Here is a 13,206-nt window from a genome sequence, read left to right on the forward strand (position 1 = left end):
GATTATTTATACATATACTTAACTTTTTATCTTTACATCGATGGCTTTGTTTTTCAACATTAGGTTTGTGAGTCCTTCGAACCCACGCAGATCTAGCTTATTCCTTTCACTGCAGCTTAGCAAGTGTTCCAGCAACCACTGTACCACATTTTTTTTCCCATCCGTTTCTCTACTTATGCATTTCAGACACACAAATGATTGTGGCCTTTTGATCAACACACTGGCTCAATGCAAATCTAATCTTTATTGTTTTTATTCTGAAGCATAACTTGTCACAGGGAAACAGGACTTTTTTTTTTTTTTAAAACTGTCTGCCAGCAACAAGGGCAAAAGAGCTCATAGTAGGGGGTCTGAGAGCCTGGAGAGGAAGGCCCTTCAAGGCCCAGGCACGGGGCAGGCAGGCAGGATGGGAGCGTGTGGGTACCACACACGCGCGTGGGCACGTTCTCTCTCCTACAGGAAGGGTTTTCCAGAAGCATCGCCTGCACCCTGAATTAAGTGTTTTTCTGCCAAACCGAGCCTACTGAAGAGGAGTGAATTAATGGCTTAGGGAGCTTTGCACCCCAGCAGGGAACTCAGCTGAAGGCTGCTCTTCAGTGAACGAATTCACAGTGTTCCCCAGGACCCTTTCCAGCTCCACCAGCCCCGCGGGAGGGCTTCTGAGAGACCTAACAGAGAGCCAAGTTCAAGAGCAGATCCTGGGCCAGGAGGGAGGTGACTGTATCCATGTCTGAGGGCTGCAGCACGAGGGGAAGTGGGGGTGGACCTCTCCTCCCACCTCCACTGGCCTCCTCTCTGGGGGCCACGCTCCTCGGGGAAGGGCCACGCTCCTCGGGGAAGGGTCACCCTCAGGCCTGGATGTCTTCCTCCACGAATACAAATATGGAGAAAGCCCCACCTCTGAGACAGCAGTGCACATTGGAAGGCCCCACGGGTGGGTCTGAAGGCCCTTCCAGTACATCCGAGACGACAGCAAACTTAAAACGAACATGGGAGTAGGCTGGGGAGTGGGAAGGGCAATAAATAAAGGTCAAGGTGGAGTGGAGTGGCTGGGGCAGGGGTTGGGGGCTCCCAGGAAAGAAGGGGTGCAGAAAGGCACTGGGCCCGGGGGAGCAGACTCAGCCCCCCAAACACTGGTTTGTTGAGTCAGAGATCACGTCCGACAGGGCTGGCGGCCAAGGGCTCCAGGGCTGGTCAGGAAGGACCCGGGAGGGGTCTGGCTCCAGCTCGCTCTCTCCCTCTCTCTCAAGCTCTTCCACTGGAAAGTCTGCCCCGTGCACCAAGCACACCTCTGTCCAGGGCAGGTGGAGGGGACCGTTGGAGGCCACGTCAGCAGCGGGGGCTGGCCCAGGTGTCCCTTTTACCTTTGAGAGAGAGAGAAGAAAGGCCACAATAGAGTGAGCAGAAGCAGAGTCCCCAGGGGCAGTGTCAACTTTGGGAATGAAACGCAGGGAGGTGGACTCCTTGCTGGAGCGGCCTGCACCTGAAGCAGCCACCCCCTCTGAACTAAGTGGGGGAGTGCTGGGGAAGGCGGGGGCTGAGCCCTGGGCCAGCCCTGCTCTACTGCGCCGAGTCATTGCCGGCAAGTCGCCCACTCCCTGTGCTCCAGTGTGGCCGTCAATACCGGGCTAATCAACACAGGTGATCCTGGGATGCCAGCAGGAGCAAATGGACATGAGAGGGACCTTCCTGGTTGTCCAGTGATTGAGACTTTGCCTTCCAAAGCAGGAGGTGCAGGTTCGATCCTTGGTTGGGGACCTAAGATCTCACGTGCCTTATGGCCCCCCAGCAAAAAATCAAAACATAAACAACAGAAACAATATTGTAACAAGTTCAATATAAAAATGGTCCACATTAAAAAAAAAAAAAACTTAAAAATAAAAATTAAAAAAAATGGATGTCAGAACAGAAAACCTTCCAGGCCAGTCCTGTCCAAGTAAAACTTAAGCCCTGGAACCCTGTCTATGTGCTGGACCACACGGCACATAGATCGTCGAGTGGCCACTGGACATGTCCTGAAGACCTATGCAGGTAGGTACCCCACGTGGAGCCTAGAGCTTACCCTCCCTGCAACCCGGGAGGGACACAACATGGTCCCCACTTTAGTGATAATGCAACTGGGTACCGAGAGATCAAATATTAGATTGAACCCTATGCAACTGCCAATCTTTAACTATTTTTGACCTACAAAAATACAGTTGCATGTGGTTTGACCTGACGGTTTGCCCAGGTTCCCATGGGTGTGGATGGCAGAGCTGAGGCTAGAGCTCAGGCACGCTGGATTCCAAACTGCCCTCTGTGGGGGACTGCAGGAGGCGAGGGGAATGTCTGCGGCGCCTCCCTCCCTGAGACCTACCTCCCCATGTCACAGTCTGACTCTCTTTCTCATGCTCATAATGAGGGGGAATGCGGGAAGGGGAGGGGGTGGCGAAGGAAGAGTGGATGAGGGCTCCCACGGGGTTTCCTGGTGGGTGACTCCACCCCACCAGGCTCCCTCAGCCGCCCCCGTGTGCAGCAGGGGCATCAGCTGCTCTGTTGACCACACAGCGTGCGCCTGTGGATCCTCTGGCTGCGGAGGCACTCAGTCCAGCTGGGGCTTCATTCTGGAAGGAGGCCAGGGGCCAATTCTGCATCTGCACGCTTTTCTCCCACTTGAGAGTGAGGACCCCCTTATCTCCCGACTGCATGATGGTCCCAGGCCAGCTGGGGCAGGTGAGAGCTTGGATTCTTGCCCTTGGCTCCCACACCCATCAAATGGGGATAATAAGCCCCCTGACTTCTTGGCCAAGAGAATGAAAATTGCCTTTGGATGTGCAGGGTGGGCCGGGCTCCACAGGTCCCGATTTCACCCCTCTTAGGATCTGGGACTGCTCTGGCCTGGGCTCTGTTTTGGGCAAGCTGATTCAGCTTCTTCAGCTATGTGGTAAGTTTCTGGAGGTCTCAGAAACTGTCCCCCACCACACCCGGCCCAGGCTGGGCATACCCTCTGGTGGACAGTAGGCGTTCTCAGAGTGGAGTTCCTGTGACTCTTACAGGGACGGTGAAATACTTGGAAAGATTACATTTTATAAAACTGAGGATGCTAATAACTGCTGAGAACAGACAGAGATGGTCAGCCTTGAGATCTGGGTTCATTGTGGGCAGGGATGGGTCTGGCTCGCCTGGGTTCCCCCAGCACCTGGCACAGCGCTCAGTGAACGGGGGGAATTGAAAACATCCCCTAGCGCTCTCCAGTGTTGGAGCACAGGTGAGGACGAGGCAGGCTACGTGGAGGGGAGCAGCCCACAGGGGTGGGGGACAGATGGGGAGGAGGTGGGCGGGTTGGAAGGTGGCTTGGTACTCACCGGGGCCCTCTGGGTCCGGCCAGGGTGCGGGGGCCCCCCTGTGGGTCGGCAGAGCCTGTCCCGGTCTCACTGGCCAGGCTGCTCTGGCTCCCCGAGAGGCAGCTGGCTGGGCGGGTGGGCCCCATCTTCAGTGACTCCACACTTCCGCCTGCAAGAAGACCCCGTGACTGGCTCCGGGTTGGGCCCTTTGGGCCTTGAACCGAGACAGGGAGGAACTCAGCCTGGACAAGGGAGCTGATCTAAAGTCTCCTCATTTGGAATTGTGACTTGTATCTATGGGACTGTCTTCCAGAGCCTCTCCCCCTGAGAATAGCCACCGCCTTCTCCCCTATTCACATGGTTGCCATGGTCTAGTGGGACCCCCACCCTTTGGCCGCTGCTGACTGGCCCACAATCTTACAAAGACAACCGAATGGGCCCTTGGGTCATTTAGCTAAGGAACAAGTAGTTACCCACATGAAAATGGACAGTGCCCTTGGAGAAGGAGCATGTAGTAGGGGAATTGTGTGTATATCTGTTAATGCAGCAAGAGGGACATTCACTGCTGCCATTAGTAACTAAGGAATCCTCATTCAGACACAGTTGTTAGTCCCCGCCTGCTGAGAGAGCAGAGATGGGGTCTGCAAGATTCCACTCTGTCTTTCTGTCTCCTGGACCCACTTGGTCACAGCTGAGAGTTGGTATGAAGAGAAAGGGTGAAGGCTATGGTGGTGTGGACAGGGACAGAGGTATACAGCCCGCCCTGGAAACCGAGGCTGGCAGGTGAGTTTGCTCCACATTTTCCTAAGAGAGAATCTTCAGCTTAAAGGGGACTAGGAGGTCATCTGGTCCAGGGACAGTTTAAACCCCATGCATCAGCCTTGCCTACTGACACTGATCACTCGGAAAACTCCATGGAGAAGGATTCTAAGGCCCATGTCAGGCTCTTTGGGAGAGAGTATCATGATCAACTAGTAATGTCTGCTATGGGCACAGGAGCAGAAGTAAAAGTATGTGTGCCAGGCATTTGGCATCCCTTATCGAGTGCAGATGGCCACCCCTGCAGGAATGCCTTCCATATCAATTCTGGCAGGAGATCACCCAGCTTTCCATTTCTTTTCAGCTTGGGGAAGTTATTGAAAAGCTTTCTTCTTATGTACTAAAAATCAGCCTCTGGAAACATCTTGCAAATATCCCAGTTCTAACCTCTGGAGTAACTGTGAATGAAGCTGGTCCTATTCCTGGGAAGGCCCTTCATGTGTGTAAAGGAAAATGTGCCCCTGGGCCTTCTCTGCATGTACACCTGAGCCTCCCTTCCATCTGTTCATGGTGGTTTTTTATTTTTGGCTGCTCTGTGCAGCTTGCGGGATCTCAGTTCCCCGACCAGGGATTGAACCCACCACAGTGAAAGCCCAGAATCCTAACCACTAGGCCACCAGGAACTCCCTTTTCCATCTGTTCTTGAGTGGTGCCAACCCTGTAGCTCCCAGTCGTCCCAGCCAAAGGCCCACTTTGCCTCCTGGATCTAGAACTGTTCCACCAACCCCCACCGAGGAGCTGCTGGGAAGCAGAAGCCACAGGAGGAGGAGAGCCACTGCCCTCGGGGCCTGGGAAGCAGCAGTGCGGCTCCCTGCACTTCCTGTCAGTTGAGTCAGTCGCTTACCTGACTCGCCCCAGGGCTTGTTGCCTTTCGGGTCCCTGACCCCAGCGGGCCGGAGTCTGTCATCCAGGCTGGAGGAGCTGAGATCAGAGTCGCTGTCGCTGTCGCTGGAAACCACTGGAAAAGAGACACCAGCACAGGAGGTCACCCCCCACTGGCCACTGCCAGCAGGAGTGTCCGACAGAGGGGACCAGGGCAGGCCTCCTCCTCCTGCCAAGACAAGATGGCATGGGACCTCTGCCGGTCCTGGTGTTTGGAGCATGGGGCTGGCAGGGGACTCCTTTCTGCCAGGCAGAGAGGTGAGTGCCGGGGCAGCCCATCTCCACATGTCACCCCCTCCCTGGGGCTGGATCAGAAGCTTCTTGCTGGGAGGAGCCGATTATCTGCTTTGGTGCAGGCCCAACTACTCTGAAGCATGCACTTGGCAATGCTTAAAACCATCCAGTGATGCCCTGCAGGAATAATTCCAGTCCTCGCTGACCTGACAGAGGGCTCCAGGCCCCTGACATTCACTAACTAGTAGAAGCTTCAGAACAACTCTGCAAGATAGGAAACAGCATTGTCCCCATTTCCCAGGCAAGGAAACTGAGGCCCTTGACCACAATGGGATGCTTACTCTGGTGGGCTGGCTCCACAGACTGTGTTTATAACCACTCTGATTCCACTGGGAGAACTGAACTCGGAGCCAGCAGGTCTGGGCTCTCATCCCAGCTCATCCAGCAACTCCCAGTGGGGTCTTGTGAACGCAGAAGGGAGCCAGGCTGGTGGGGCTGGAATCCCGGGAGAGGGTAGGGGAGGGGGAGCTCCCATGGTGAACACCCACTGTGGTAGAAACACTCTTTTCTGGACTAAATGGGACCATATTTGGCTGGTTAGTCAACAGTGGGAGTCATAATATAGGATCTATTCATACATTAAACACTCTATTTTCATTTTAAGCATAGAAATGTACATCCACTTGCCAATCTTTTGATGTAGGGCTTGGGTGCTTCTTCGAGATCAGCCCACATGGTCTTTCATGTCTAAACTGCATCTATATTGCATTGCCTGTGATTCCCAGATTCCATTTCTTTAAACTGAAGCTGAGCTTAAGTGGCTCCAATGGTAAAGAATCTGCCTGTAATGCAGGAGACCCCAGTTCAATCCCTGGGTCAGGACGATCCCCTGGAGAACGGAATGCAATCCACTCCAGTATTCTTGCCTGGAGAATCCCATGGACATGTAGCCTGGCGGGCTACAGTCCATGGGGTTGCAAAGAGTCAGACACGACTGAGCGACTGACACTTTAAAGACACAGCAAAGCAAGAGCCCAAACTCCCACCCTCCTCTATTTCTTTAGCCTCATCCCCCACAACTGCACAACCAGCTCTTCTGCCTGAGGCTTCTCCGGCCCCAGGCCACCTGGAGCTCCTGCCAAACTGTCAGCACCTCCTGCAGGGACTGGCTTTCCTCTCCCCAGAATTCCCTGCCTACCCTTCTCCTCCTGGCTTAGTTTGGGTACCACCTCCTCCAGGAAGCCCTCTATGGTCTCCATCTGGTTGGCTGAACACGCTGTGTATTCTGTTACACCTGCAGCAACCAAACTTTCTGCTCTAAGCGTTGTGTGTGTGTTTTCCCCCAGCAGACTTGGAGGTTCCTGAAGGCAGGGGCCAAATCACATCATGACTGAGCCTAGCGTGCTTTTCCCACAGACCTGATCCTGGGGGTGGGGCAAGAGGGGTGCTAACGGTTTGTTTCCAGCTTTGCCTTCCTCTGTCTGCTTAAGGATTTTGATCTTTCTGCTGTGTTTCTCTCCTCGCCCTCAAGGCAGAGATCTGCTTTGGCTTTTTGGGCTTTCCAGATCTAGAATCAAAAGGAGATGGAGACTGGAGGGGTTGGGATCCACACGCCCGCCCCATTCGTTATATTTGAGAAATGTAAGTAAAGGTCTGACTTATTTTGCAATTGCTTTTTAGGTCCCAGACTGGGTTTCTTTGATCAAGAATCCACTGAGACCTGATTTTATGGGCATTCGTTTTATAAGCAATTACGTATTTTTTGACTCACGCACTGACTGACTAACCATCAACCCTGTGGGTCCCCAGACAAAGGGGGTGTGAGGGCCAGGAGTGAGCAAGCATCTCTCCTTTGGGGCAGGTGCAAAGGGATCTGGAATATTCTGCCCCCGCCCCCAGCAGGAGGGTGTCCAGCAGCCTGTTAGGCAGTAGGAAGTCCCTGAGGAGAACACAGTGACTGATCTCCACGTTGGTTTTCTCATCTCTCTGGTAGAGATGCTTACTCCAGGACTCTTGCCTGAAAAATCCCACAGATGGAGGAGCCTGGTAAGCTACAGTCTGTGGGGTCGCAAAGAGTCGGACACGACTGAGTGACTTCACCTTCACCTTCATTCCTTCTTCCTGACTTGGAATGTTCTGTCTGCCCCATGCTGGATATGCTGGATCTTTGTAATTCTAGGGTGGAGTGGGAAATATGAGGCTGGGGCAGCAGGGGATAGCGAGACATGACATGGGGCTTCATGATATGGAAATAATACCTGGATCCTTTGGTGCTAATGAGCAGATGCCACAGGGCATGACGTACCAAGAGCTTGAAAGAGACGATGGGAAAGGACATCCCAAGACTCCGGGTTATGGTGGCCAGCCCATTCACCCCATTCCTTCACTCTGCTCCCTGTCCTGCCATCTGTGGTACCTGGTCTCAGTGTTGGGTTGAGAGTGGGCTTAAGTTGCAAGAATACTGCTGAGCTATGTTGCAAGAGCGTGTTTTGCTGGGCGGGGTATGTCTCGTCCAAAGCCCCAACCCTGGAGGTGGGGCTCAGGTAGCATGTTGCCTGGTTTCCATACGGTGCCTATGCCGTGCAAGGTTTAGAAAAAATAAACCTCCTCAAGTGACAGTCAGTGGGCTTGTTCTTTGTCTCCTTTTATAGAACCCCAAGGGCCATAGCCGTGGAAGCGGGGGAACAGCCCTGGATGACAACGAAGCTCACAAAGGTGTCGCAGAGCAGAGAAGCAGCCAGCCGAGGCCGCGTTCCTTTTGAATGCATCTCCCTTGGCTCAAGCATTGCTGTTCATTGTGTCTGGGATTTCAAGCAGGGGGCCAAGCCTCAGCTTAGAGGTCTCTGTGATGCAAACCCAATCCTGTTTCTAATCCACTCTAATAAACCTCACTCGAAAGGAAGAGCCCGAGGAAGTCGGCAGTGTCGACACCTGGCCTTGGCACTTACTGTCATTGGGAAAGAAAGATGCTGAAGAGACAATGTGGAGAACATCCCTGGACGCTGCCCAACGCAAATGCTGTCTACCCCAATTCTCCTCCAGCAGCAAAGGAAGAAGTTTTTCTTCCTCCTCCCCCTCCAAATGTCGCTGTAAAACCCAAACCTTGGTTAATTTGCCATTCGATTGCTGTTGCCACCTTTCTCTCTACACGGCAGCTGCAATCGTAAATCTTCCAGGTCTATTAACAAAGCTTTTAGGCTCATAAATCTTTTGGCCCTTGCTCTTCCATCCTCAAAACACTCTGTGTGTCTGAAGGCTGATTTTTTACCTCTAATTCCCCAAAGGCTGAGTCTAGGATGGCCTGGTTGGTGACAAGTGCTTGTATTCTGCCCACGCTTGATTTTTCAGGTTGAAAATGGGAAAACACCAGGGAGAAGACTGTCTTGATAGCTTCCCCAAGAAGGAGGTGTCACCAAGTGGATTCACCGGAACTCTGCCAGGAGGCAGGGAGGAGGCCCCCTGCTGCAGTGGCCTGGGCCCCTGGACCACTTGCTTGGGGACCTGGCATCCCTGAGATTTTCCCATCATGCAGGGCTGCCCCACTCTGCCTGGCTCTCATCAGCAGCAGCGGACAGCACCAGCGCCAGCCATGCTCACTTCTCTGGGTTTTTTTTTTTTTTTCTCTCTTGGATGGATTTGCAATTTGATTGTCACCATGGAAACTCGAGTTTTGGTACATGCAAGTGGGGGGAAGTCTTCCCTTTTGGAAAGTCTTTTCCAACTGCTGCAAAGAACATGTGTGGCAGCTGCTGGCTTGTGGAGAAACCTTGCCTGCAATGGTCCAGGGGACAGGCAGGATGCTGGCTACGTGACCTCATAGCCCTGCATTAGGATTTAGGGAATCTGTTTCCTGGCTCTGATCTGCCAACCTCTCTCTTTGTGACCCTGGGGGCACCTCTCAGGGCTTCACCACACACAAAACAGGCCGACCTAGACAGCCTAGACACTCTGGGTCTTGAATCCTAGGATTCAACTTCAGATCAGCTTTGTTCCATCAGTGGAGAGATCCCAGTGCCCCTCTCTGGCTGAGAGGCAGGGAGATGTGATTTCTGGGCCACACGACATCCGCCTGCCTGGCACAAGGACAACCAGCAGCCTGTGAGCTTGGGAGGCCCTTGTGAGTTGCTGCTGCTCTGCTTGGAGGCTCCCAAAGCCCCCAGAAATTATGGGAATTAGAGAGGAAGAGATATTTTCAGCAAACATTCTGCCAAGGCAAAGCAGATGGTGGAAAATTTTGCACGCTAAAAACAAAAAAAAACCCAACTTTTATTGTAAAGGAAAGATAAGGCCCCGGGGAATGCAGAGGCATCCCCAATTAGCCTTACCCAGCCCACCAGGCTGGCGCGGCTGCAGAGAAGAGTCAAAAAGATGTCCCCACGGGGACAGGTGATGGCTGTGCCACCCGCAAGTGGGGCCAGGCTCATAGCCCGAAATCCCACCAAGATGCCTCCCACGTCTGGGGCTCCGTTTGGCGGCAGCAGGAGGGAGGTGTGGGGGTGGTGAAGAGGCACTGGCTCTGAGTCAGACAGACTGTGTCCTGGCTCTGCCACTTGCCAGCTGTGTGACTTTGGGCCAGTTCCTTCACCTCTGTGCTTGGCAGGCTCACCTATGAAAGGGGGCAACGATGGATCCTTTCCTGGGTTATTGTGAGCATTAGCAGAAATAACACAGGCCATGTCTGGCATATGGCAGATGCTTGATAAAAAAATAAATAAATATTTATTTGGGGGGCATCCTGAACTCATGGCCCACACCATCTGGCATGGGGATGGCTTCTGGACTCAGCATGTTCGATGCCCAGGCCAGCCTCACGGGGGTGGACTCTCCTTTTCTAGGGGAACTCAGATTTCCAAGTTGTGCTTCATGAGACATTGAAGGCATTGGTACCGTCAGAGTCTGTCTGGAGGCTGAGCTGGATTGGAACTCAGGACTATCTGTGGCTGGAATCTCTACTCTTTCTTTCTCGCTCAGGATGCAGGGCATCCCTTGGTCTGGGCTTATCCCAAGGGCTCTGGGCCCCTGAAGGCAGGCCAGTTCATCCTCAGTCCCTTCAACATGCTTTTTCCCATCAGGCAGGAGCTGCCATGTGGGTGAGAAAAACACCCAGTTCACTCCCAACATCTAGGGTTGAATACTGGCTCTGCTTTGGACACTTCTAGACAAATACCTTAATCTCTCTGAACCTCAACCTTCTCATCTGTCCAATGGAGACGATAACAAACACAGTAAAATAAGATCAAGGAGGACGCAATGCGCTGCGAGTTTAAAAAGCTATTCGAGGGACTTCCCTGGTGGTCCAGTGGCTAAGACGCCTCGCTCCCAGTGCAGGGGGTCTGGGTTCAACCCCTGGTCAGGGAACTAGATCTCATATGCCACAACCAAGAGTTGGCAAGCCGCAACTAAGACCTGGGGCTGCCGTTCAGTCGCTCAGTCGTGCCCGACTCTCTGTGACCCCATGGACAGCAGCACGCCAGGCTTCCCTGCCCTTCACTCTCTCCCGGCATTTGCTCCAAGATCCCATATGCTGCAACTAATGATTCCAGTCCTGCAATTAAGACCCAGCACAGCCAAATAAATAAATATTGAAAAAACTATATGAGCCTATAAATATTTTTCAAAATGAGATTCCAATTCGTCCTCTAGGAACCAACCCAAATCGTGCCTGTGTTGGAAAGTTTCTCTCGCCCAAGGACGGAAGACAGCCCCCAACCCTGCTCTCCCTACGCCTGCTGGTCCCTCTCACACACTCCCTGGCATTACACTGTGTTTCCTACAGATGCCTGCCTTGACTTGCCCAGTTCTACCAGAAACCCCTTCAGGGCAGGGCTACATCTTAATCGACGTCTGCCTTCTTCCCTCAGCCCCCAGTGCTGGGCCCTGGGCCAAGCGGGCACTCAGTAAATACTTGTTGACTGCTTTCTGAAAAATCCTCCCCAGGAGAGGACATGGCATCTCATGGAGACGGCAGGATAGATGGTGATCAGCGAGGTGGCGGCCAGCCAGCTAGGGCTGGGCGTTCAACCAAGCAGGTGCCTCCCCTTCCCGAAGGACACTTGGGTGGGACAAGCCAGGCGACAGGAGATGTGGCCTCAGCCGGAGCCAGGGATGGACTAATGGAGGGGGGCTGTCGGAGACTGGTTGCTATGGACACGGGATGAGTGGGCTCTGGGGAGGGGAGTGCACTGTTCACGAAAAACCTTTTCTTCTTCCAAACCCGAGACCCAAGGATAGGTTCTCCCTTTGCTTCGGAAACTTCCCCCAGGGCCCTAGAGAGTAGGGATCTGAAAGGAAGAAAGAAAAATAGCCTCAAGCCCAGGGAGCTTGATCTCCTAAGGATGGGCTGAGTGGAGTCAGAGAGCCTCGGAATCTTCCTCCCTCCCTCCCTCCTGGCCTGGAGTCTGGAGATCCAGATGACCCTCCCTTGCCAGCTGCCTGATCACCCTGGGCCTCATTTCCTCCCCTTTGAGGTGGGGTTAGTCGCAGGACCACCACAGAGGGAGGGTGAGGCTGTGGGACCTCCTTCCTTGGCTCCCCTTCTAGGCTGCCCCCGGCACCTTGGCAGGGACAGCCCAGACCAGGCCAGGAATTGAGAGTGGGGAGTGGAGGATTTCTCCTGCTTGTTTATTCATTGCCATTGATTTTAATTAACTCCCTCCTTGGGGCTTGCAGAGAGACAGGAGGCACCGGATAATGAAGAAGTATCCTCCGATCGATAGAGATGTGGTCGCCAGCATTGACATCCTGTGGTCCTGTCCTGGCTGGAGGCGCTCCAGAGAGAAGAGGGAAATGGACAGATGGAAGATAAGAACAGATTCTGCCAGAGAGAACACAATACCACTACTCTGTAGTGGGAGTGGAGAGTGGTCAGGCAAAGAAGTCAGGTAGAGCTTCCTGGAAGAGGTGGAATTGAAAAATGAGCGTGATTTTGGAAGGTAGAGATGCTAGGACTGGGGTGAGCCAGGCATCCCTGACAAAGGACAGGAAAGGCAAAGGCCAGGTGGTGGGCTTCTTTGGGGGCCAGGACAGGCTCAAAAGGAAGGTTCTAGACTCAGGCACTTAGGGGACGAGGGGCTGGTCTGGTTTGGGTGTGCTCTGCAGTATTTCCCTCTGGCAGGTTATTGCTTCTGATTCATGGCAGAGATGCAGCAAAGTGGGTGCGTACCTCCTGCCGGCTCCTCTGCTGGGATATAAAATGTGCCTCATCCACTCCATGACGTCAGTGCTCTCTCTCTGTCCTTCTTTATGTCTCTGTGCGTCTCTGACTTCATCTCTTTATGCCTCTCTTGCTGATGGTTTAAAAAAAATCTCTCTCTGCCTTTGCCTCTCTTGTCTTTCCCTCTCTTGTGGGTCTTTGTGTCCCCACGGTTCTAAGTCTCCCTGCGTTGGTCTCTTGGTCCCTCTTCCCATTTTGTTGGTTTCTCTCACTCTCCCTCTCTGCCCACCTGTCTCTGGGTCTCTGTCGGGCACATCCCCTCAGAGTCTGGCCTCAGGGTGCGTCCCTCAGCTTCCCTCATCCTAGAATCTCAGCCCCTGCGAGCCCCATGGCATCTGATCTCATCCTGGGTGTGGGAAGGGCTGTCAGCTTTGCCCAGACTCCATGTGGACCCCAGGGGCAACTGAGGCAGGGGTAGTCCAGCCCCTCTTTCCTGTATGGAGATCACTGGGCAGACAGACACTCTCTGCTTCTGCTGCCGAGGCTGGACTAGTGAGTAGAAATCCACCAGCCCCCCGTGATGGACAGGAGGTCCAGGGAGAGGGTGGCGGAGCCAAGTGCACCCAGCCCTGTTATCTCCGAGGGCTTTATTGGAGTCAGATGAGACAGGCGGGCCCAGATTTATTCTCTTCACCCAGGTCCCCAAAGGCCAAGAAAACTAGAGTAGAATTAAGTTGTAGGTTCACACGGCAAGACAGGTGAGCAGCTGGAGAGGGGAGCACTGTACTGCACTTG

General features: G+C 53.5%; 1 protein-coding gene across 1 annotated transcript in view; it reads right to left on the minus strand.

Moving 5' to 3' along the window:
* Positions 1-225: 225 nt before the first annotated feature.
* The window catches only part of RPH3AL (rabphilin 3A like (without C2 domains)), an 87,852-nt gene continuing 74,871 nt past the window's right edge, over positions 226-13,206 (minus strand). Inside the window, 4 exon segments of the mRNA XM_086359814.1 lie at positions 226-1,364; positions 3,345-3,369; positions 3,371-3,492; positions 4,987-5,100. Coding sequence (XP_086215940.1) covers positions 1,330-1,364; positions 3,345-3,369; positions 3,371-3,492; positions 4,987-5,100 — 296 coding nt within the window. The 3' untranslated portion in view covers positions 226-1,329.

Source organism: Bos grunniens, chromosome 19 (assembly GCF_055505025.1).
Source record: "Bos grunniens cultivar Pamir isolate PY7600 chromosome 19, Bosgru_T2T1.0, whole genome shotgun sequence".
Taxonomy (NCBI): Eukaryota; Metazoa; Chordata; class Mammalia; order Artiodactyla; family Bovidae; genus Bos; species Bos grunniens.